The sequence below is a fragment of the Lithobates pipiens genome, unplaced genomic scaffold (genome assembly GCF_037356315.1).
Source record: "Lithobates pipiens isolate NorthernLeopardFrog02 unplaced genomic scaffold, aLitPip1_a1.2 Scaffold_13, whole genome shotgun sequence".
Taxonomy (NCBI): Eukaryota; Metazoa; Chordata; class Amphibia; order Anura; family Ranidae; genus Lithobates; species Lithobates pipiens.
The window spans coordinates 554549613-554575394 of record NW_027507718.1 but is presented as its reverse complement, the minus strand read 5'-3'; the positions used below and the strand labels follow the sequence as shown (position 1 = coordinate 554575394).

General features: G+C 49.8%; 1 protein-coding gene across 1 annotated transcript in view; it reads left to right on the top strand.

Moving 5' to 3' along the window:
* Positions 1-486: 486 nt before the first annotated feature.
* Positions 487-25782, top strand: part of LOC143975831 (vomeronasal type-2 receptor 26-like) — a 140307-nt gene continuing 115011 nt past the window's right edge. The window contains exon 1 of the mRNA XM_077478396.1: positions 487-815. Coding sequence (XP_077334522.1) covers positions 577-815 — 239 coding nt within the window. The 5' untranslated portion in view covers positions 487-576. The remainder of the gene's footprint in view (positions 816-25782) is intronic.

Genomic DNA, 25782 nt, shown 5'->3' with positions numbered 1-25782 from the left:
AGTATTTTGTGGCTGAAAATATGACCTGGAGGTTTTTAAGGTTCGCCTACCATTAAAGTCAATGGGGTCCGCCCATGTTCACGTTCGTGAAACGTCCCGTCGGAATTTCGTCCATCACTAGAAGTCAGCAGTTCTGAGCACTTGAGCAAAGCTCTACCCCGATCCCCTCTATTCCCAACTTAGAGACTGAGTTTGTTCAACCGTTTTATGCAAAATAAAAATCCTGACAAGGAATTCCAGTGTCGGTCTGTACTGTTACTGGTCATCAACCCCGAGAACCCCCAGACAAGGACAACGGGTACGAGCCGGAGGAGGTCATCGGTAAGTGCCACACGTGTGGCCAACATATCACATTTCCAGGTACCTGATAACATTTTGTAGGACAAGAACTGGTTAAGCCTTCAGCCTGAGGCCTCCCGAGGGGATCGATATTATTATAAAATATATTATTTTAGACATCGAGAAATCCGTAACTGAAGAGTTTTCATCTGACTTTTCTAAAATAAATCTGAGATATTGTATATAAAGTGGTGGAGATGAGGGGTCGGGTGCGGAGGACGCACACATCTGCCGGTGATGTCCTCTGTCATGGACGCATTTCTGGTCCTCATTGTCCTCTCCGGTGTTCTCTCCATCCTACAATCTCATCCATCTAGAGAGAAGGTGATCCCCGGCTGTCATCTCCGTCCTCAAAGCCCTGTGTTGGAATACGAGTATTACCAGAGAGGAGATGTGATGATCGGAGGGCTGGTCTCTATATACACCGCCAGTGGAATTGCAAAGCGAAGATTGCCAAGAAAGTATTTGTGCGAAGAGTAAGTACATCACCGTGATTGTATTTCATATCAGAGAAGCCCAGTGTCATTGTTATCAGCACCGATACATTGCAGCACTGCAGCTATGTCTGCATTGAGTGTGCATGATCTGTCTGCCTCTGTCTGCATGGAATGTGTATGATCTATCTGCCTCTGCATGGAGTGTGTGTGATCTATCTGCATGGAGTGTGTATGATCTCTCTGCCTCTCTCTGCATGGAGTGTGCATGATCTCTCTGCCTCTTCATGGGCTGTGTATGGTCCATCTTCCTCTGTATGCATGGAGTATGTACAGTATGATATTTCTGCCTCTCTCTGCATGGAGTATGTACAATGTATTTGCCTCTTCCTGCATGAAGTGTGCATGATCCTTCTGCCTCTGTATGCCTTGAGTGTGTATGATCCCTCTGACTGTCTGCATGGAGTGTGTATGATTTCTCTGCCTGAAGTGTGTATGATCTCTCTGCCTCTGTCTGCATGCAGTGTGTATGACCTCTCTGCCACTGTCTGCATTGGGGTGTGTATGATCTCTCTGCCTCTGTCTGCATGGAGTGTGCATGATCCTTCTGCCACTGTCTGCATGGAGTGTGTATGATTCCTATGCCTGTCTCTGCATGGAGTGTGTTTGATCTCTCTTCATGGAATGTGTATGATTTGTCTGCCGCTGTCTGCATGGAGTGTGTATGATATATCTGACTATGTATGCAAGTAATGTGTATGATATCTCTACCTATGTCTGCATGGAGTGTGTATGATATCTCTGCATGGGGTGTGTATGATTTGCCTGCCTCTGTCTGCATGAAGTGTGTATGATCTTTCTATCTGTATGGAGTGTGTATGAGCTCTATGCTTCTCTCTCCATGGAGTGTGCATGATCTTTCTGTCTGCATGGGATGTGCATGACCTCTCTGCCTCTGTCTGCATGGAGTATGTATGATCTTGCTGTCTCTGTATGCATGGATTGTGTGTGATCTATCTGCATGGAGTGTGTATGATCTATCTTCCTCTTTCTGCATGGGGTGTGTATGATCTCTCTGCTGCTGTTTCCATGGGCTGTGTATTATCTTTCTGCATGAAGTGTGTATGATCTCTCTGCCGCTGTCTGCATGGAGTGTGTATGATGTATCACTCTCTATATGCATGGAGTGTGTATGAGTTCTATCTATGAGTCTCTTTGCATGGAGTGTGTTTGATCTCTCTTCATGGAATGTGTATGATTTGTCTGCCTCTGTCTGCATGGAGTGTGTATGATATAACTAACTATGTATGCAAGTAATGTGTATGTTATCTCTGCCTATGTCTGCATGGAGTGTGTATGATATCTCTGCATGGAGTGTTTATGATTTGTCTGCCTGCATGAAGTGTGTATGATATTTCTGTCTGTATGGAGTGTGTATGAGCTCTATGCTTCTCTCTCCATGTGCATGAGCTTTCTGTCTGCATGGGATGTGCATGACCTCTCTGCCTCTGTCTGCATGGAGTATGTATGATCTTGCTGTCTCTGTATGCATGGATTGTGTGTGATTTATCTGCATGGAGTGTGTATGATCTATCTTCCTCTTTCTGCATGGGGTGTGTATGATCTCTCTGCTGCTGTTTGCATGGGCTGTGTATTATCTTTCTGCATGAAGTGTGTATGATCTCTCTGCCGCTGTCTGCATGGAGTGTGTATGATGTATCACTCTCTATATGCATGGAGTGTGTATGAGTTCTATCTATGACTCTCTTTGCATGGAGTTTGTTTGATCTCTCTTCATGGAATGTGTATGATTTGTCTGCCTCTGTCTGCATGGAGTGTGTGTGATATATCTAACTATGTATGCAAGTAATGTGTATGTTATCTCTGCCTATGTCTGCATGAAGTGTGTATGATATTTCTGTCTGTATGGAGTGTGTATGAGCTCTATGCTTCTCTCTCCATGGAGTGTGCATGATCTTTCTGTCTGCATGGGATGTGCATGACCTCTCTGCCTCTGTCTGCATGGAGTATGTATGATCTTGCTGTCTCTGTATGCATGGATTGTGTGTGATTTATCTGCATGGAGTGTTTATGATCTATCTTCCTCTTTCTGCATGGAGTGTGTATGATCTCTCTGCCGCTGTCTGCATGGAGTGTGTATGATGTATCACTCTCTATATGCATGGAGTGTGTATGAGTTCTATCTATGACTCTCTTTGCATGGAGTGTGTTTGATCTCTCGGCCTCTGTATGCATGGAGTGTGTATTAATATTATTATTGTACACAATTTATATAGCTCCGACAGTTTATGCAGCGCTTTACAATGTATATGGGGGACATAACAATTACAGTACAATACAGAAGGGACAGGAGGGCCCGGCTCATAGAGCTTGCATTCTAAAGGGAGGGGGTTGTGATACAAAAGATAATAGCTGCAGAGAATAATTTGATGGGGGTGACTCGGAGACAGTTGTTTGGTGGGTGTGGGATAGGGTTCCCTGAATAAATGAGTTTTCAGGGATCTCCTAAAGGTGGACAGGGTAGGGGCTGATCAGACAGACTGGGACAGGGAGTTCCAGAGGATGTGAGAGGCTCTGGAGAAGTCTTGAAGGCGAGCATGAGAGGAGGTAACAAGGGAGCTGGAGAGCAGGAGGTCCTGGGAGGAGCGGAGGGGATGATTTGGGTGATATCTGCAGATGAGGTTGGTGATGTAGATTGGGGCGATGTTGTGGATGGCTTTGTATGACATGGTTAGCATTTTGAATTTTACATGGTGGGGGAAGGGAAGCCAGTGAAGGGATTGGCAGAGAGGGGCGGCAGTCACAGAACGATTAGTGAGGTGTATTAGTCTAGCAGCAGCATTCATAATAGAGTGAAGGGGGAGGGGCCTGTGTAAGGGTCGGCCATTAAGGAGAGAGTCGCAGTAGTCAAGGTGGGAAATAATCGCGGAGTGAACGAGTTGCTTTGTGGTGTCATTAGTCAGGAAGGTGGAATTCTGGAGATGTTGAGGAGGTGAAGGCGGCAGGATTTAGTCAGTGATTGGATTTGGGGGCTGAAGGAGAGGTCAGAGTCAAGGATTACACCCAGGACCCCGGCATGTGTGGAGGGACCAATGGTTGTGTTGTTGATATTAATGGTGACGTCACAGAGGGGGGATCGGGAAGAAGGAAATATAACAAGCCCAATTTTAGAAAGTTTGAGTTTGAGGAAATGGTGTGACCTCCATACCGAGTTGTTATCCAGTAAGTTTGAGATCCGAGTTGAGGAGTGAAGAGATCGATCTGGGTGTCGTCGGCATAGAGGTGGTATTGGAAGCCATGGGAGCAGTGGCGCAACTACCACCATAGCGACCCACATGGTCACTATGGGGCCAGCGGTCACTATGGGGCTCGCAGCCGAGTGGGGACTGCTACCGAGTGGGGCCCGCTGCCGAGGGGTCAGGGGCTCGGCATCGGCAAGCTCCTGTCCTGCACATAACAACGGCGCTAGCCCTGTCCCAGCGTCGTGACGTCATGTGACGATGGGAGGAGCGTCAAGAGTGACTGAGCTACTGCAGCTTGCATCCAAGAGGAGCCAGGCAGCACCGCCGAGGAGGGACCTCAATGCACCCACTTTATTACAGACCATTCATTTCAATTTCACAGGTACAAGATAAATTAAGCTGATGCAGTGATGCCATAGGGCCGGCCTGTAGTCTAAAGATCATGAACTGTCTGTGAGTGAGACTGTCTAATTTTTCTAATATGCAACATGGCGGGGGGAGGGGGGTAAATGTCCTGCATTGGTCATAGTAACTTCTGTATTAATGTCCTGCTACTGGTCACGATCACTGATGAATGATTTTAACGGTCACTGATGAAGCTGTTGCCTGGGTACTGTGCCACATGAGTGTGGTAATCTGTTGTTCAATGGAATTTTTTTTTCTGTGGGGGGGGGGGGGGGGCTGTTTGCAGGGGGGCCCCATACAACATTTTGCTATGGGGCCCTGTGATTTCTAGTTATGCCCCTGCATGGGAGGTTATCAACTGGCCCAGGGAAGAGGTATAGAGTGAGAATAGGAGGGGCCCAAGGACGGAGCCTTGGGGGTACCCCAACAGAAAGAGGAAGAGGAGCAGAGGAGATGGAGTTGTAGGTAGATAGGTAGGTAGGAGAACCAGGATAAAGCAGAATCACGGAGGTCAAGCGAGTGTAATTTGCTGAGGAGGAGCAGGTGGTCAACTGTGTCGAAGGCAGCGGAGAGGTCTAAGCCCTTGTACACACGGTCGGAGATTCCGACAACCAAATCCGTCCGATTTTGTCCAAAACTGTAGTATACACACGGGTCGGACGAAGTTGTCGGAAAATCAGATCGTTCAGAACGTGATGACGTTATTTCGTTACGACGGGACAATGTTCAGGCTAGTAGCCAATAGCTTTGGTGTAGGAATTTGATCTGAGCATGCGTGGCACTTTGTCCGATCGGAATTCTCTACACATGATCGGAGTATGTCCGATTGGAGCATTTTGTCGGAAAATTTTACCAACAAGTTGGAAAACTTGGTCCGTCGGATACTTCGACGGAAACAGTCCGATGGAGATCACAAACAGTCGGAATATCCGACAAAACGGTCCGATCGGACACATTTCGTCGGAATCTCCGACCGTGTGTACAAGGGCTAAGAGTTTCAGTATGGAGTAATGGCCGTTGGTTTTACCAGTTAGTAGGTCATTGGTGAGTTTTAGTAGGGCTGTTTGAGTGGAATGTTGTGGACGGAAGCCGGACTGTAGGGGGTCGAGAAGGTTGTTGTACGGCGAGGTAGCGACTCATTCGGTCATGGACAAAGCATTCCATGAGTTTGGACGCAAATGGGAGCAGGGAGATGTGTCTTAAGTTTTTTTTTGAGTATTGGGGGAACCACTGCATGTTTGAACGGGGAAGGAAAGGTGGTGGAGGAGAGGGAGAGGTTGATGAGGGTTAGCGAGTTTAGGATAGAGTGGGGAGGTGGTCGCAGTAATTGTGAGGGGGCAGGGGACAGGTGGTGAGGTGGGCCAGTCAGGAAAGAATGGAGACAGGGGTAGAGGTTTCTCCAACCCAAATGTCTTTGAAGCCTCCAGTCTTCAGACCCTGTTCTGGGAATTACAAAACACAGAGAAAAACAAAAACGTCTTTTCTCTACTCAGAACACTATTCGGAAGCATGACCTCACAAATGTGAGACCCCTGTGTTTTCGTATATATCCTACTACTACAGTAGCAGGGCAAAAGATCCGTCCAAGCGGCAGACAAAACACATGGTTTATTAACAGGCTGAGGTTGGTGCACGTGGAAGGCAGAAAACATGGTTTAGAAACATTTAAAATGGCAGGCAGAGGTATTGTAAACAGACCAGGGTCAGTTAATGTGGAAGCAAGTAAGCAAATAATCCACCACAGGTATTTTAAACGGAGAAACGGCAGGTTGTTAAAAATAATGCCGCATACACGCGATCGAATTGTCTGGCGTACTTAGTCCAATGAAACCCATTTCACCGGACAATCCGATCGTGTGTGGGTTTCAGCTGACTTTTCCAGCATGAAGTCCGGCGGACTAATAAAGTATTTTTGCACTCCAATCTTCCCGTCGGACTTGGGTTTCCGCGGACAATACGTTCGTCAGTATGCTAGTCCGGCGGACTAAGAATGAGGCATGCTCAGAAGCAAGTAGGAAAAAGGAAGCTATTGGCTACTGGCTATTGAACTTCCTTTTTCTAGTCCCGTCATACGTGCTGTACGTCATCGCGCTAGAAAACGCCGGACTTTCTGTGTGTCCGTATGTGGCCAAGTCCGTTCGGTAGAAAGTCCGCAGGACTATCCGCCGGATTGTATGTCGGACTAAGTACGCCAGACAATTCGATCATGTGTAGGCGGCATTAGGCCGCGTACACACGGGCGGACTGTTCACCCAACTTAGTTTGTCAAACAATCCGACAAACAGTCCGCTCAAAATTTGCATGAACGGACTTGACCACACACGATGAACGAACAGTCCGCTGAAAGCGTGCGCGATGACGTGAACGGCACGTACGACGGGACTAGAAAAACGACGTCCTATACACTGCAATGCAACCTTCGGCGTGTAAATCCTTTCTGAGCATGCGCGGAACTTAGTTTGACTAACAAGCCTACACACGAGCGGACTGTCCGCTCAAACCAAGTTTCAGCAGACTGTCTTATGGGAATTCCGAAAAACTTTGTTCGTCAGACTGTCCGCTGAAACTGTCCGCTGAAGCCCACACACGAGCGGACTGTCCGCTGAAACTGTCCGCTGAAGCCCACACACGAGCGGACTGTCCGCTGAAACACTGTTCAGCGGACAAAGTTGGGCGAACAGTCCGCCCGTGTGTACGCGGCCTAAGGGAAACTAATATCTTGCGGATGTGTGATAACATCTGAAGCATTCTCCAATGCATAGGCCAGGTTGAGAGGGACATTGGGGACAATGATAACTGGTATCTCTTCTAACGCTGCCTCTGCTGCATACACAAGATATCTTTTTTGGTGTTTTCTTCCTGATTCTGTGGGGGATTGTTTTCGGGAAAATGTTGCTCATAAAGTCGACTCACACAATCAGAGTGGATGCTTCCTGGGTGGGGGTCCTTGCTGATAGATCAGGGCAGTGACAATTTCTTCAATATATTTGAGGAAGGTGCTGGGTCTTTCTGTTGACTTTCTATAGCAGATGTACAAGTTATACATGGACACATAGAAGAGATAAAATGCAACTTTTTAATACCAGAAATGGGACTTTCGTGTTGATAAATGGGGTTGTAGCATCTGGTCATTTAAATGCACTCCCACCATGAACTGATTATTATTGTAGACTTATTCAGGCTTTACAATGGGACGGCACCTTCCATGATTCTCTACCAAGGTGTCATTGTGGATGGTGGACAGGACGTAAACATCTCTCGTCCCTCCACTTCACGGCCAACACTTCCTTATTCCTCATACTTGCGGATTTCCCCTTTTGAAGCCTTGTTGCCCAAAACTTTGTCGGAAGCCAAGGTTTATATGAGTTACAGGTGGCAAAAAAGGGACAAACTGGTATAATAATTGTCTACGTATATATGACAGACTTTTTTGAGTGGGGGATATGCCAAATCCCAGACAATTTTTCTACTGGTTGCGATGTATATTGGGCACTTAGGGGTTCTGAGGCTGGTTGTCTTTGCCTTCATACAAGGAATAGGTGTCCACATATCCTGTTGCTCTTTCCCAAAGTTTGTTTAGTTTCATCCCGTACCTGGAGCTCTTACTGAGAATATGTTGCTTGAATTGCAGCCGGGCCAGTGAAGTGGACAAGGGATTTGTCCACACAAATGTTTTGGTCTGGGATATACGTTTTAGCAAATCACTTAAAAAAATAATTTATTGGTGGACGTATTTTATATAATTTGTCATGGTGGGAGGATCTCGGGGAGGGCACTGTGAGTTGTCATTGAAATTTAGGAAGCGAATGTTCATGTCATAGCGTGACCTGGACATGATGGCAGAATAAATTGGCATGTGGTGGATGGGGTAGTTGACCAGTAGGCATCCAATTAATTTTTCTTCGTAAGCCCCATGCTTTGTTTTCCAGGGATCTACAGAAGAATCCTGCTTATACTGTACATCACTTACTTATTTAAAGTGAAAATTCATGTGTGCTCTTTATGCCCACTAAGGACTTTCATAGTATATTTAGGCCACTAGGTGACATGGTTCCAGCTAAGGGTAGGATATAGCTTTGAGTAGGAATGTTTGCTCAAGTAATAGTGATTTATGGACTTTAAAGCACTGCTGGTATTTGCACTAGACCATTGATTAGGATGCAGCATTTATGTAAATAGGATGTTAAACTCAGGGATTTTCTGGAGGGTTATCCCCACGGGGATAGTTCTTCAACTATTTGACTGTAGAATGTACACATTTACTTTAGTAAGATGTATATACAATTCTGCTTTATATTAGGTGAAGCCTCTTATACCTCAACTGAAGTACTAAAGTTTTAGCTTTTGAATATAATTATTTGTGTGTTTAGATAGTGATAGAGATTTAGTCAGATAAACTGTATGTATAAACGTCAATTTGCTGGATTGAGAATTATATGATCACTTGACACCTGGGCCAACCTTGAAATAAAAAGACGCCAGACACTTGACCATATTTTTGTGCTAAAATTCTTTGCTGAAAATTATGCTACTGTTATGTTGCTCCTTGCCATCATGTCGAATGCCACAATGCCATATCTGGAGGATAAACTGCAGGTCGGTAGCACAATGCTACAGCAGGAGCAATGCTTGTTTTTATCTCTCTATAGCCACAGAGCACGTTACGTCGAGGAGTAGACTGTTAAATATAAATACACAATATTATTAATTTTTGCCTTGGCACTAGCATTTGATCACTTCTTTTGAAATTCTGGGGTAAGTTATTCACGATTTTAGTGAGTACCTCACTTTAAGTCACTTTTAGAAAGGTTTTTGAGTGGTTTTATATATATATTTTTTTTAGAATAAAATTTTATTGAAAAAGAGGGTACATACCAAAGAATATAAAATCACAAGGACAAAAATTTTTTTGTGTTAGAATACAAGTCGGGTAAGAGCAGTTATATGACATAAAGTGTAGTATGAACATAGTACTCTTTACACAGAGTGAAAAAGCCTACCATTCCCCTTCGGAGGAAGGAGAAGGGGAGGCCTCAACTGGATGGATCTGAGATTACTAAGGCACCATGATGTCCTTAAAAGGAACCAAATGATAACATGTAGCATACAAGAAGATAAAAAAAAACGGGGGGAAGATGGGGAGAGAGGGGGGGGAGGGGGAATGAGCTGAGGCAGGTATGACTGCTCGCGCATGGGGGGGGGGGGGGGGGGGGGGATCCAGCATAGATCCGAACTGTCGGTAGAAGAGGGTATAACCCAGTGTGAGGGGGAGAGGGTCTGGAATCCGCTGTCCTGTAGTTTAAGGCTTCAGGTTGTAACAAAGTTCACTGTTGGCGGGAGTCCCTTGTGGATGAAGGAGTGGTCCTCAAGGTGAGCTTGTTCCTGTGGGGAGAGCTTAGAGGCTATGAACATATCCCATCTGTTTTGGAAGCGCTGTTTGGCTTTTGCATGGTACAGATTTGTATTCAGTTTGTCCCAAAAAAGAAGGTGCATGAGGTCCCTACTGACTTGAGAAACAGAGGGTTTGGCAGTGGTTGTCCAGTTGGCTAGAATGGCTCTCCTGGCAAGTAATAGGCAAATCAGGGCCCATTCCTTGCCCAAAGGTGTGGGAGTGGTTGACCATGGGAGTAGTTTGGGGTCCCAGTACCCAAAGATGAGGAGCAGCGGATCTTTAGGGAGCTTCAGGAGCGTGATCTTGAAGATAAAGACCAAGATTTGTTCCCAGAACATTGAGATGACAAAGCAAGACCAATATCGGTGAGTGAGGGAAGGTTTAGGTTGTTTGCAGAGAGGGCATAGTGAAGCAGTAGATTGATGTGGTGGCGCCGAGGGCAGGAAAGGTATGTGTGCTCGGTGAGCAATTTTCAATTGGGTTTTTCCTCCAGGATTCATTTGGAACCAAGTTGTACACTGAGTTGAGGCTGTGCAGGATCTTTTCCACAATGCCATCCTCTGAAAAGTCTTTTGCCAAGTTGGAAACTGAGGATGATTCCAGAGGAGGCATTGTTTTCAGAAGTAAAGGTTTGTAGATGTCAGGCCGCGTACACACGCGGGGACTGTTCGCTCAACTTTGTCCGCTGAACAGTGTTTCGGCGGACAGTCCGCTCGTGTGTGGGCTTTCAGCGGACAGTTTCAGCGGACAGTCTGCTGAACAAAGTTTTTCGGAAATTCCGAAAAACTGCCCGCTGAAACTTTGTTTCAGCGAACAGTCCCCTCGTGTGTAGGCTTGTTCGTCAAACTAAGTTCCGCGCATGCTCAGAAAGGATTTACACGCCGAAGTTTGCATTGCAGTGTATAGGATGTCGTATTTTTCGTCCCGTCGTACGTGCCGTTCACGTCATCGCGCACGGTTTCAGCGGACTGTTCGTTCGTCGTGTGTGGGCAAGTCCGTCCATGCTAATTTTGAGCGGACTGTCCGCTGAAACTGTTTGACGGACAAAGTTGAGCGAACAGTCCCCGCGTGTGTACGCGGCCTCAGAGATACTATAGGAGTCTTTATGAAGGAGTACTTCTATGAAGGAGGATTTGAACCTTGTGCCTTCCTCCCTACAGGTTTTCTGTAAAAAACTGAGACATTGGCCATGGTGAAAGGCAGATGAATCTGGCAAATAGAACTTGTCGGCCAAAAAGCGGAAGGATAGTGCACGACCAGAGTCCAGGTCATATAAGGAGGAGAAGGTGGTGAGGCCCTTTTGTCGCCATGCTTCATAAGGTTGATGGTCCAGCCCCAGGGTAAAGTTTGGATGACCCTGTATTGGGAGGAATCTTGAGATGAAAGGAGACAGTTTGAGACCTTTCCTTGCCTCCCTCCAGGCAATAGCTGTATCTCTCAGCAAAAGGTTATGTTGGAGTGACGGCACAAGTTGTTTCCACTTACAGTGGAGAAGGGCTGCTAGGGAGTAGGGGTGTGTCATTGCAGCCTCCAGTTGATAATTTGAGCAGCGGGATTTTTGGGTTATCCAGTATAGGCCCACCCTCAAAAGACAGGCTAGGTTATACAGTCTTAGGTTGGGGAGACTAATACCCCCCTCGGTTCTGGGAAGGTGGAGTTTGGAGAAAGCTATGCGTTGTCTCTTGTTTCGCCATATAAATTTGGAAATCGCAGAATTTAGGAGTTTGGTATCCTTATGTCTAAGGAGTAAGGGAACCGTCTGGAGGGGGTACAAGAGGCGTGCAAAACTAACCATTTTGACCAGGTGACACCTTCCCAGAAGCGAAAGAGGCAGATCCATCCAGTTTTCAAATTCCTGAATCATTATGGCAAAGAGGGGAGGATAATTCAGGTGGTAGAGAGAAGAAGGGAGTTTCCCTATTTTGATACCTAGGTATGTGATATGGGATTTTGCTATCATGAAAATGGAGTGTTGTGCCCATGCTGGAGGTGGAAGGGAGCCCAAAGGGAGTATCTCGCTCTTGGAATAATTTATACGCAATCCCAAGCAGTGTCTGAAACGGTCAAAAATATATTTAATTGTGGGCATGTCTGCGGACGGGTTGGCGGAGAAGATAAGAACATCATCCGCAAAGAGAGATGTTCTCAGTTCGTGCGACCCTATTTTGATCCCATGTAACGGGGCCACGTTTGACAGGTATCTGGAAAGTGGTTCAAGGGCAATATTAAAAAGGAGTGGGGACAGGGGGCAGCCCTGTCTGGTTCCCTTGTGTAAGCGAAACTCGTCTGAGAGGAGGCCGGATGCCACCAGCCTAGCTGCTGGGGAGGTGTACATGGAGCTGATTAGGTGGAGAAAGGGGCCGGAGAAGCCCATCTCACCCAAAACCATGGATAGCCAATCAAAATTAACATTGTCAAAAGTCTTTTAGGCATCAAGGGTAATAATGGCTAGGTCATTGGTAGGGTTGCATCTAGCGTGTTCTAGCGCTATCATCACCTTCCTGATATTGATGGTTGCGTTCTGCCCTTGACAAAACCTGATTGGGCGGGGTGTATCAGGGAGGGGATGATGTCGGCCAGTCGATTGGCTACTATTTTGGAAAGGATCTTGACATCAAGGTTCAAAAGCGAGATGGGTCTATATGACCCAGGTTCTTGTAGGTCTTTCCCTTTTTTTTCTAGCAGTCTAATTGCTTGGTTGCCTGATGGTAGATAGGGGCCGCCAGACCATACGTGTTGGTAGACATCTGCAAGAGTCGGGGTTAGTAGTGGGCTTAAGGATTTGTAGAATTCGCCTGTTAGGCCATCTGGGCCAGGGGCTTTGGAGGAGGCTAGGTTCCGAATTGTGGAGGATATTTCCGAAGGGGGGATGGGGGCATTTAGTGAGTCGAGTTGAGAGGGAGATATTCGGGTCAATTTGACTTTTTCAAGGAAGTCGCGTGCCGTGGGCTGGTCAATAGGGTCTGCCGCATAGAGGGCAGAATAGTAGCGCAGCATAGCCGCATTTATGCCTTTCTGCGTGGCCGTCACAATACCGTCTGAGTCGTGTATTGATGAGATAACCGTCGGGCGGTAGGGTCCTTTGCATAATCTGGCAAGGAGCTTGCCAGCTTTGTTGCCAAATTTATATAAAGTAGCATCAAGGTAGGCCCGTTTGGTGGTTTCCAAGGTTTCGGCCCAGGTGTCAAAAGACTGCTTGGCTATGTGTCAAGCCGTCTGGTTTTCGGGAGAATCATTGGTATAAAGTGCTCGCTGGGCTTGGTGAAGTCTGGAACTGGAGGCTTTGTAATTAAGAAGGGCATGTCTCTTAAACAAAGATGCATAGGAGATAATGCGTCCCCTGAGGAACTCTTTACCAGCATCCCAAAACAGGTTCGGATTGTCAGTATACATTGCGTTCGTTTGTGTGTAGATTAACCACTCTTTTTCCATGTATGATTGAAAGTCTGTGTTGTGTTGAAGGTAGGACGGGAAACGCCATATTTTGGGGTTAGGGTGAATGTCGGGGGTCTCTAGGGTCACCGAGACGGGTGCGTGGTCCGATATAGCTATGTCATGAATTTTCGCTCCCGGGAGCATGGAAATTAGGTAGTTCGAGCAAAATATATAGTCTATCCTAGTGAAGACATTATGTGGGTGAGAGTAAATGGAGAATTTGCGGTCGGTCGGGTGGTGTAGTTGCCAGATGTCATGGAGGTGGAGGGAGTCCATCGTCGACGCAAAGCTCGTGTGATTGGTAGAGGCTGAAGAGGAGACGGGCGCGGAAACGAGGACTTATCAAGCGGATGAGATGTGGAGTTTAAATCGCCCCCTACAATTTGTGGAAGATGAGGAAAATGCAGAAGCCAGCTAGTTAACGTGCTGAAGAATTGTTTCGTGGGGCTATTGGGGGCATAGATATTTGAGATCACAAGCTCTTTGGTCCCTATACGGGCCTGAATAGAGAGAAGTCTGCCCTGTTGATCTGTGTCATGGCCCCCGATACAGCAACAGCGTGTAGGGACAGCTCGATAACAGGCGTAGTGGGGGAGGGAGGAAAATGAAGGGTGTAGGGGAGGGAAGGATATGTGTGTCGGACATAAATACAAAGGAAGCAAACATAAACTAATATCAACTTCACTTTGCAAGGGGGTCACTGTGGAGACCAACTCCCATAACCAAGCCTCGTGTCTGACGCAGATACTGCCGCCCTACAGAGAGGGAACGGGGTACGCCGTCAGCCCAGGCGGGGTCTAGAGCGTGCAAGACGGTCTGCACAGAAGAAGCCCAAAGGGAAATGCAAGTGCAAACCTGTAGAAACAAATCAAGTAATAAAAAAAGAAGAAACATCTAGAACGAGGAACAGTATGAAATACGTATGAGAACAAGGTACCAGTCAAAGTAAGCCCTTTTACCCCTTCCTGATACTACCTGAGAAGTGTGAATGGCCAGAAGGGGAAGGGTTCAAAAACGGATCACTTCATCCAGGTGAGAAAGGGTAGTGAGCAGGGTCTTGAACCTGGGAGAAAAATGAGAGAGATAACAGGGCACTGGAGCCCATCAACATGAGGTCAGGGCATGTTGAGCCAGACCGAAGCCCTGAAGCGCTTGGGAGAGTCTTTCCTTGGGCTCCTTTGGTCCAGGGAGCGGTTGACCGGAGCCGCCTTGGGAGTGGGACTGAGTTGAGGGCCCGAGCGTAGCGATTTCAGGAAGCGAGTTGCCTCATTAGGGTCCTGAAAAGAAAGTTGTTCGCCGGTGGGTGCTTTGATCCGCAGAACCGCAGGAAATGCCACAGTGAATTTCAGTTGTCGTTGATGGAGTTCAGTGCAGATGTGTTGGAAGGCCTTTCGTTTCTCGGAGACATCCACCGAATAGTCAGCAAAGATTAAGACTTTGGCTCCATCAATCTGAAGGGATCTGAATTGCCGGTATTGCTGCAAAATGGTGGCTTTATCTGAGTAGTTCAGATATTTAGCAATTATCGGGCACGGGGATTTACGGTCTGAGTTAAACGCTCCCACATGGTGTGCACGTTCCACTGTAAAGGGTTCCCCGAGACCCAGTGCCTCCGGGATGCTGCGTGCGCAAAGATCTGACAGAGTGGATTGGTGAAGCGATTCGGGGATTCCTACAAATCGCAGGTTACTCCTCCTGGACCTATTTTTGAGGTTGTCAAGCTTTTCTAGCACATATTTGTTGGTTGTGTCCTGGGCTTGTTCCAGGGACTGTGTCTGATAGAGTTCTTCCTCTAAATTAGAGATGCGGATTTCAGCCTCATTTAATCTAGAAGCATGTTCCCCTAATTGAGCTTGAAATTTTTGCATGCCTGTGCTGACAGCTTTTTCCACAGAGACAGCAATCATAGGGGAGAGGAGAGCAGCCACAGCCTGTGCCAAGAGTTCTGTATGATGGTCCTGCAATGGCGGGGGGGGGCAGGGATTGCGGCAGGAAAAAAGGTGATGCAGGGCCAGGCGGGTGTGGAGGGGCCGGAGACTGCTGGTATGGTGTGTCTTTGGAGGCTGTCTGGCCTGGTGTGTGATCGCCTACCTCCATTTCAGGAGCAGGCTGTATAGGCCGAAGCCGGGGCCTCGATTTGTGGTGGGGCCTGCCGCCCGGTGGCGGCCGCGTACGAGCGCGGCTTGGGTTTTTCCACGAACCAGTCCATCGTGGAGCCGGTGGTGTGGGGAAGGCTGCCGGTCAGTGTTGCGGGCGAAATCGCCGGATTTAATGCCGATTTTCAAGGCCGGTTTGCGGGAGCTGTGTGAGAGGACAGCTACTCCATGCGGCGCCGGAACCGGAAGTTATATATATTTTTTTAGGGTTGGATCAAGAATGTTTTGCTTTGTAATAGATTATGTTTTTGTGCCTTGTAGTACAGCACGGTTTTTGGTTTATATTGAGTACAGGTTGGTGTTAGAGATCCCTGAAACTGTGTGCTGCTTCCATCCCTTTTGTGCTAGAGTCACTTTTATAACAAATAAATAAGGGTCTACTTCAAAGTCCTGCAGACAGTATCCAAAGTAAATAACTGACAAAAAGAAGAAAAAAAGAAAGAATATTGAAAAATATCACAAAAACAGGTAACACAAAGAATAAGGCAGGTAAAGGAGGGAACAGAATGGAATCACTAGCGAAAACCATGGAAGAAGCTTTGAAATAAAGTCTAGTTTAGACTCAACCTGAGTTCCCCTTATGCCACGTACACACGATCAGACTATCCGGCGGACTTAGTCTACCGGACAAACCGCTAGAAAGTCCGCCAACGAACGAAAGTCCGAACGAGCAGACCTGCCCACACACCGGACTTTTTCGGCGGCGAGATTGACACATCGCTGGCCCCGTCACCTGGTATGGACTTAAAGGGGGAGCCCTACGCCGAATAGTTTGATCGTGTGTGCGCAGCATTAGACCAAAAAAGGGTATGCAAAAAGATGTAGGTACTCAGCCAATGCATCATCCAAATACAGCTTATTGTACATAAACAAATAAATGGGCATAATATAAAGTCAAATAAAATTCACACCACATTGCACTATCCTTATAGTACTATAGGTGAATGTAATTAGTATATTTTAGAGCTGAAGTTCAGGGAGGGTTTATGGCTCAGATGAGATACCAAGTCCATTTGTGACACTCATGACTAGGGATGGCCGAACAGTTCGCCCGGTGGTCGTTTCGCGGCGAATTTCGGCTGTTCGCGGTCTGCCCGTTCGGCGGACTATTGGCGCCGTTCGCCTGGCGGACTTCCGTGTTTTTACTGTGTAAAAGAACTTTGACCTGATGACACATCCATCATCGGGTACAGGACAGCCAATTGAGACATTACAGCACATGGACACTTGGACATTCCCCCTAACTTATAAATACACCCGATCCGGCGGCCATTTTACATTCTTTTTTCTGTCACTATAGGGAGAGGTTGCAGTGAGGCCCGGAGTGCATGGACTGCAAGGCAAGTAATGGAGGGCCGGGCATGACAGGGATGGTTAAGGGACATACAGGGTTAAGAGAGGCGAGGCCGAGGGGAGGAGCTGGAGAGCGTCTGTGGGACGGAGGGGGGCGGAGCCATATAAAGGGTGGAGTGGGTGGAGCGGAGCTCAGTCCGCCGGAGGAGACAGAGAGAGGAGGCAGTTTTTTCGCTGCTCCTCTGAAGATGGCGGACGTGGACCGAATGCTGGCGGAGCTGCGGCGTCAGGCGGAGGAACGGGGACCGGACTGGCTTTGGAAGCACCTCGGAGGACTGGCAGGGGCATCTGGAGCGGACGTGCAGAGGGGTGAGCTGCTGCCACGTGCGCGGAGGTCTCGGCCTCCGGCGCGTTTTTCGCCTGGGCCTGACCCTCGGCCACCTCGTGTTTTGCGCAGCCCTGGGGAGGAGCGTTCGCTTCCTCCCGCAAAGCGGACACAGGAGACTTCTGGGGGAGCTGAGCGGTCCTCACACCGCGGCCCCGTGGGGGGGGGGGCGGGTGGGTCACGCGGGCGGCCATCTTGCCTGAGGGGGGGCGGTGGGGATGAGGCTGCTGGACGCTATGCTGTGGGGGGAGGGCTGCTTGGGATGGCACTGCTGGGGACCCGGGGGCTCGGAGCAGGGGGGATTTCGTTCGGCCTGGGCAGGTTAGAGGATCGCTTGCGGGCTGCTCAACGCAGCGTGGATCAGTGAGCGCCCGGGGGTCTGCCGTTCCAGGGGCTGGCAGGGCTGGTTCTCATCGCCAGGCTGCCGAGGAGGGATCAGCCGGGAGCGTGGCTGCACCTCTGCGGGCTGCAGCGTCGGCCTCCGGGGTCTCTTCCCCCGGGGGGCTTACACCCCCGCCTACTTGGGGCCCAGATGATCAGTCAGAAGGGGAGGTTTCGGACGATGACGAACTGCCTGGTCCGAGTGGGACTGTCGCCGGTCCGGCCGAGAGGAGCGTCCCTGGGCTGCCAGGTGAGTCCCCTGATGTTTGTTGGGGGTGGTGCAGGCGGGCACGGGGCGGCCAGTGACGCCTGTGGGGGGGGACCCGGGGGGGTGTCTCGGCGGTGGGGGTGCCGGGGGGGAACCAGCCGGGGTATTGCAGGACCTGCTGGAGGGTTTGCGGGCTTTGGTTGGACGCTTCGACCGGGGACAGGCCGCGCCGCCTGTGGCCCCGTGGGTTGCTCCCCCGGGGGGTGAGCTGGGGGCCGCCGGGGTTGCTTCGCCGGTGGCTCCTGTGGTGGGGGGGTTGGGGCTGCGGTTGCTGACGAGGGTAAGAAAGATGCGGTCGTGCGGTCGGACATCGTGCGGTTGGCCGACGCGGAGCGGTGCGAGGTTTATGTGTGTTTCGAGGGCCCGCTGGGGGCCCATTTGAAACAGGAGGTCCGGGACAAGATCTGGAAAGGGGAGTTTGTGGAGATTTTCTCGCTTCTCCCGTTGGAGAAGTTCAACTTGGATAGGGTTAAGCCCGATGATTCCAAGAAGGAGGACGAGGAAAAGCGGCGGTATCGGCTGATCCCGCGCACTTTCTCGAATTGGCTGCAGGCGTTTGCCATCTTGGCGAGCGTCATAGGTGAGAAGAGCCCTGAGCATTGCTCGGCGCTTTTCTGTTACATGGATGCGATTGGCGAGGCCCATCGGGTGTATGGGGGGTGGCGTGGCTCCGGTACGATGAGCAGTTTCGGCAGCGTAAGGCAGTGCGGCCGGAATTGCGCTGGGACCACAAGGACATCAGCCTCTGGATGAGGCTTATGTCTTCAGCGAGGGCTGCACCTCAGTTTCTTCAGGGGGGGGCCGGGAGTGCACCTACCTCAGGACTGTCGGCCAGAAAGAAGTGGGGGGTTTGCTGGCAATACAACGAGGGAGCCTGCAAGTTCGGGGGCACGTGCAAGTTTAAGCACGAGTGTTCCGGTTGCGGCGGGGCCCACATGTTGTCCCGCTGCTTCCGGAAGGGGAAGCGGGCCGGGGATGCCGCTCAGAAGAGGGAGGACGCCGGTGATGCTGGCAAGGATGCTCCCTTTTCTAAGTAGATATCCGGATAGGGCGGCGGCTCGGTTGCTGGAGGCGGGGTTTCGGGGCGGCTTTCCGATTCCGTGTTCGTTGCCTGGGGTGCCGCGGGTCTCTAAAAATTTGAAGTCTGCGTTGGAGTGTCCGGGGGTGGTGGACGAGAAGCTGCGGAAGGAGGTGGCGCTGGGGCGCATGGGGGGGGGGGGGGCGTTTGCGGACAGGCCGTGGTCCGACTTGGTTTCCCCATTGGGGGTGGTCCCCAAGAAGGAGCCTGGGAAGTTTCGGCTCATTCATCACCTGTCCTTTCCTAAGGGGGGCTCGGTGAATGATTTCATCGACCCTGAGGTGTGCACAGTTTCTTGCGGTTTGGTGGGTATGGCGGTATGGGCGTGGGGCACTGATGGCCAAAGCCGATGTGGAGTCGGCTTTTCGGCTGCTTCCGGTTCATCCTGATAGCTTTCGGCTGTTGGGGTGCTGCTGGCGCGACGAGTATTTTGTTGACATGTGCCTGCCGATGGGTTGCTCGATCTCATGTGCGTACTTTGAGACGTTTAGCTCCTTTTTGGAATGGGTGGTGCGGGATACTGCGGGTCTGGAGTCAGTCATTCATTATTTGGATGACTTTCTCTGTGTGGGCCCCCCTGCCTCCGCTGTGTGTGCGATTTTATTGTCCACGTTGCAGCACATCGCGGGCAGGTTTGGGGTTCCCCTGGCGGCCGATAAGACGGAGGGTCCGACATCTGAGCTGAGTTTCCTGGGGATCGTGATTGATTCCCAGGCTATGGAGTGCCGGCTGCCAGAGGCCAAGCTGTTGGATTTGCAGCAGGAGATTCGGGAGATTCAGGGTCGACGTAAGGTTCAGTTGCGGACGTTACAGTCGCTCTTGGGTAAACTGAATTTCGCTTGCAGGATCATCCCCATGGGGCGGATCTTCTGCAGGCGGCTGTCGGTGGCTACGGCGGGGATCAGCGTTCCCACTCACTTCGTGCGGCTGGGGAGTGAGCACCGTGCAGATTTACGGGTTTGGCACAAGTTTTTGGCTTCTTACAATGGCAGGGCCATGTGGATGACGGGCCCTGTCAGTAATTTTGATTTGGATTTGGTTACGGACGCTGCGGGTTCTTCGGGTTACGGGGCATTTTTCAAGGGCAGGTGGAGCGCGGAGCCTTGGCCGGAGGCGTGGCGTGCGGCGGGGTTCCTGGGCAACCTGATCCTGTTGGAACTCTTTCCGATCGTGTTGGCAATGGAGCTGTGGGGGGAGGAGTGTCGGAATCTGAAGTTGCGCATTAATTGCGACAACATGGGGGTGGTGCAGGTGGTGAACCGGGTGTCGGCTTCTTCCCCTCCGGTTATACGGTTGATGTGGCAGTTAGTCCTGCATTGTTTGCAGCTGAATGTTTTTGTTTACGCTGTCCACATACCGGGCGTGGAAAATTAGTTGGCTGACTCCGTCTCGTTTTCAGTGGGACAGGTTCCGGGAGTTGGCGCCGGGCGCGGAAGCGGACGGGGCACCTTGCCCGGAGTGGATCTGGAGGCTGCCCTTGGAGTCGCCGCCGGATGGATTCGGCTGTCAGTGAGTGGGCCCACCTGGTTGGCCTATTCCAAGGTTTGGTCTGAATGGTCGGGGCTGGTTCGGGAGGCGGGGGTAGTCGATCGGGGCTCCGATTGGCGGTTGTTGGTGATCTATTTTGTGGCCCGGAATATGGAATGTGGGGCGTCGGTGTCTGCGATCGGTCGGAAGTTGGCGGGTTTGGCATTTTTGTTTAAACTGTTGCGGGTGGAAGACTGGACTAAGGATTTTTGGGTGCGTCAGGCGTTGAAGGGTTATCGCAGGCACTGCAGGGCAAAGGATACGCGGAGGCCGGTTACGTTTGCTACCTTGCAGGCGATCTGTGCTCAGTTGGGGATGGTGTGTTCTTCGGAATATGAGGTGCGGCTGTTTCGGTCGGCTTTTTCCTTGGCGTTCTATGGGGCTTTTCGGATTGCGGAGTTGGTTAGCCCATCCAAGCGCGTGGCTGGGGGATTGTTGGACGGGGAGGTTCGCTTGGGTGAGGAGAGGGTTGGGCTCTGGCTGCGTAGGTCCAAAACGGATCAGCTGGGCAGAGGGGTTCTGGTGTCGCTGTTTGCTTTGCTGGGATCCGGGGTGTGCCCGGTGGCGGCGGTGCGGGGTTTTCGCGCTGTCCGGTGTGGGGGGGAGGGTCCATTCCTGTGTCACGCGGAGGGGTCCTTTTTGTCAAGATACCAGTTTGTTTCGGTTTTCCGTAAGTGTTTGCGGGCGGTGGGTTTGGATGGGAGAGAATTTGCGTCCCATTCGTTCCGGATCGGGGCGGCCACGGAGGCGGCCCGGTGCGGTCGGGATGAGGCGGCGGTTCGCAGGATTGGGAGGTGGGAGTCGCGGCGTTTCCGTTCATATGTTCGGCCGCACTTGGTATTGCTTTGTTTTAAAATGAAAAAAAATATATATTTTTTTTACATGGTTACAAACACAGCTGTTAAGTGTGGGGTGTGTTCTGCTTGTTGCTTTCGTGTCCCTCCCTTGGGGTTTCCTTTGTGGGTTGTTTGGGGTGGTCGAGGTTGTTGTACTTCGCTGGGGCTGAACTGTGCCTGGGGAGGGATGCTTTTTACGTTGTTGGTTTTTCTTTCAGATGGAGGTCCGGCTCGCCTCGTCTGGATCGTGGGCCACTCCTACGTGTGTTGGGGGGCCAGGAGAGGAGATCAGCGACCAGAGGGCAGGCAACTTGGGATCTCTAGGAGGGAGGCGTGTTTACGTTGGTTGGGTGTCCCTGGGGTAGTTTGGTGGAGGAGGTTGAGAGACATGTGTCTCGGGGGGGTCCCCCGGCGGTGCTGGTGATTCACACGGGGGGGAATGACCTGGGGGTCCGGAAGGTTAGGGACTTGCTTGCAGACATCAAGTCTGACTTCCTGCAGCTGCGCTTCCGTTTTCCGGGTACGGTGCTGGTGTGGTCGGACATCGTGACGTGGACGACCTGGCGTTGGGCTCGTTCGGTGGCGAGCATTCAGAAGACCCGTATTAGGGTTAACAAAGTTGTGGGGCGGTTCGTGGCCAAACAGGGCGGGATTGTGGTTTGCCACCGGGAATTGGAATGCAATGTGGGCATGTACCTTAGGCGGGATGGGGTGCACTTGTCCGATGTGGGGATTGATTTGTGGTCCTTGGGTTTGCAGGAGGGTATCCGAAGGGCTTTGCGGGTGTGGGGTGGCCCGCAAGGGTAAGGGAGTCACCCTTTTGGGCTGTGGCGGTGTGTGTCTGGTGGTCTTTGACGGTTGGCGGTAAATCAGAAGTCATCTGATATGGGGTGGGGGGCCCATTGCTAAGATGGGTCCCTCCGGTGTATTCCTGAACGTTGGAGGGAATACCGGTATGGTTGTCACTGCGGAGGTTGTCTCCGAGCGGTCACAGCTGGAGGCCTGGAGAAGTGGGAAGTGGGCACCGCAGTGACTTGTTGGGTTGGTAAAAGTTATGGGTCACCGTCAGAGATCACCAGACCGGGCATGTTAGCTATATGCTATTCGTTACCAGATGTGTGTTATTGGTTATATGTATATGGTTATAGTTATATTTTTATATTGTACATTGTTTTGGTTATTTATATATATATGGAGATATATATTTTGGTTGGAGTATTTTGAGTATTGTAATAAAGGCTGTTATGGCCATTTTACTCCAAAGCAAGGTGTTCTCTTACTTATGGGTGGAACATGGGGTGGCGGTTGGAGTGGAATGGGTAACAGGTAATAGTGGGGACCTTTAGACTACCCTGGTCATGTGTGGAGTAGGGAGAGATAAATCGCTAGCTATTTGGTACACAAAAGTTCTTTTCAGGACTGGTATAGGTGTTAGGTGTATATAGGTTTGCTGTGCTACTGATTGTTGCAGCAGCCTGAGTGTCTTTTGTCAGTTTAGAGAAAGGGACAGGACGCTGTGTGCTGCTGTCGGGACAGCCAGATTAGTCATCATCATTAGCTGTTACTATCAGGTCCACAAAAGTGCTATTCCAGTAACCAGTTATTGTTCCAGCAGCCTCTGTTTTGCCAGTTTATATAGGGACAGGCAGGAAGCAGTGTGTCAGGCAGTGAGGGTCAGTTTAAACAGTAGTTGTAGTCAGAGTCTTCACTTGAAATGCGATAGTCCTAACTTCTAAGACCTGACGTGTGCCTTGGCCTGTCTGGTCAGTATGCCTAAAAGAGGGCATACCCTGAATGAATAAGTATGAAATGTAAATGAAATTATGAAAAAGTGGGGGAACGGGTGGATGGGATCCCATAAACAAAACTAACAAGGACCTGATGGAGGAGGAGGGATATATATATAGCCCTTAGACTCCTCCTACAAATGCAGGCTAGCCTGCGGCCAGCCTTCTAACTTGTAGTCAGAGTCTTCACTTGAAATGTGATAGTCCTAACTACTAAGACCTGAGGTGTGCCTTGGCCTGTCTGGTCAGTATGCCTAAAAGAGGGCAAAAAGAAACACAAAGTAGGTGTGATGTGAAGCTGCAATTAAAGGCCAGCAACAACCAACAGTCCTGATGGGACCTACCAAGTAATCCTCTGATACAGACAAATACCCAGAAAGGGGTAAAGGATATGAGCCTGATTGGCAAGAAACCTGGACATGAGAATGAACTCTCGTAGTGAGAGGACGCATGGGGCAAAAGGAAGAAAGAGCTGACCAGAGGAATAATGCAGAGAAGGACACGTGCTTGAAACCGACACTGTACCGTGGTATGGTAATAAGACCACCAACCCCTGGTGACCATCAATTCTAATTAATGGGGAAAAGTAAGTGAAGTAAAAGTGCCAAGCACACTTAAATGGCAACTGCGCCATGGGTAGGAGACAGGAATCTGATACACCACGGATCCTGGCTGTTCACTGGTAGCCATACCAAAAAGAGCTTCCCTGACTAACTCTGAATACGCCATGACCTGACTTGAGAGGGTTAGCTGCAAAAAGGACAGAATGACAGGAGTTTGTGGGGGCCTGAAATGCTGGTCACCTGCAGGATACTGGATAGTATAGGCAGATGAGGCCAAAAAGCAGAGGCAATATGCAGCGAAAGCCAGAGACATGACCTACGAACCTTCCCCCCCTAGGTAGACGTCCACGGAGAAACTCTGAATAAAGAACCATAGGCCAGGCCGATCACCTATGACTAGGCTTGCCCCCAGTCCCACATGCCACAGTGAAGAAAACCCCATCACCTGCCGACGCCCTGAGAAGAGCAGGAGACGGGGGTCACAGCTGGCACTAGCGCATTAGCCAAGCGAGCTAAGGACCCCTCCATACTGTCTAACAATGTAGCATGGACGATGAGAGCACATTAAGTACCGCATGAATCTGGGTTGAAGAATCATGCATGGAAAAATGTACAGCGCCGGTGGATGGAAGAGGCTGGGACGAAATTGGGAATAACCACCTAAAGTACTGCCCTGCCCCCCCCCCCAGCTGAGGCCGGGAAAGGGGTACACCAGCGACAAAACTCAGCTATGGATTTGATATAATCCCACCCCTACGATGGGGTGCTACCAAGCACTGAGCCCCTATGCAGCAGTGGAGGATGAAAGAGAAAAGGCCGCTTCCGAAACGCACTGCATGCCCTGAACTAAGGAAACACAAACTAGAAAAATGAGAACAGAAAACCAACACACAAAACACCCCTACGTACCTAACAAATATGAGGATGTAGGTGCAGAAATGACAAGACCAACAGCGCGTGAAATGTGAACCTAATGATGACACAATCTTAGTGTATGTAATGAGCGAGCCCGAGCAACCTGCGGCGCTAACACAGGCAATTAAAAACGAACAACCAGGGCTGATGTACCAACAGACCGTGGTGGGTAGTAGTAAAGGTGTAATAGTGAACGTGCACGTATGACGTATGGTATACAGGCGAGAAGATTGTGGGACGACAATCAATTAAAAACGAAACCTCAGCCTGTATGGGTCCGTAGACGTGCCAGACCCTGGATGTAAGCCCTAGCTAACAGAAATTCTACAACAGGAAAGACACAAATGAAATGCCATGACAAAACAACAGAGACAGGTAGCAAAACAAACCCTTGGACTGGTGTACCAACAGACCGTGGTGGGTAGACGTACAAGTGCAAAGAAATAAGCGTGCATCATATGACATATGTAATACGGGCAAGAAGATTGTGGACAACAAACAATTAAAAAAGAAACTTCAGCCCGTATCAGTACGTAGACATGACAGGTCCTGGATGTGAGTACTCACCGAAATGCAAAGACAGGAAAAACTACAAACGAAATGCAACAACAGAAAAACAGGTAGCAAACTTAAACCCCCCCCCCCCCCAGGGCAAGAGTACCCACAGACCGTGGCGGGTAGATGTACAAGCGTAATGAAATGAACATGCCTCGTAAGATGAATGGTATATGGGCGAGGAGATTGTGGTGAACAATCATAGAAAATAAACCTCGGCCCATATGGAACTGTAGACGTGACAGATCATGAGTTAACGAACCCAGCTGTACGAAGAACACTGAAAGCGCGATGACATGAAATGACGATGAAATGGCTATAGTGTATACCGTGGCTGTATGGCACTGTCAAGCTATGACAGAACATGCTGGAGATGACCGCTATGACAGAAAACGAACAGAAACGCTATGACAGAAACGCTAAGACATGAATGCAGATTATGCTGACAAACTGCTTATGACAGAACATACTATGACAGGACCACTGGCTGGACCTGCTCTGCCTGGACAATGTAGCGCCTGGACCGCACAGCGACTGGACCATGCCGTGCATAAAAACGGCAATTGCACGTGAAACCGTAAAAAATGAGTAAGGCCGCGTACACACGCGCGGACTGTTCGCCCAACTTTGTCTGTCCAACAGTTTCGGCAAACAGTCCGCTCAAACTTAGCATGGATGGACATGGCCACACACGACGGACGAACAGTTTGCTGAAACCGTGCGCGATGACGTGAACGGCACGTACGACGGGACGAAAAATACGACGTCCT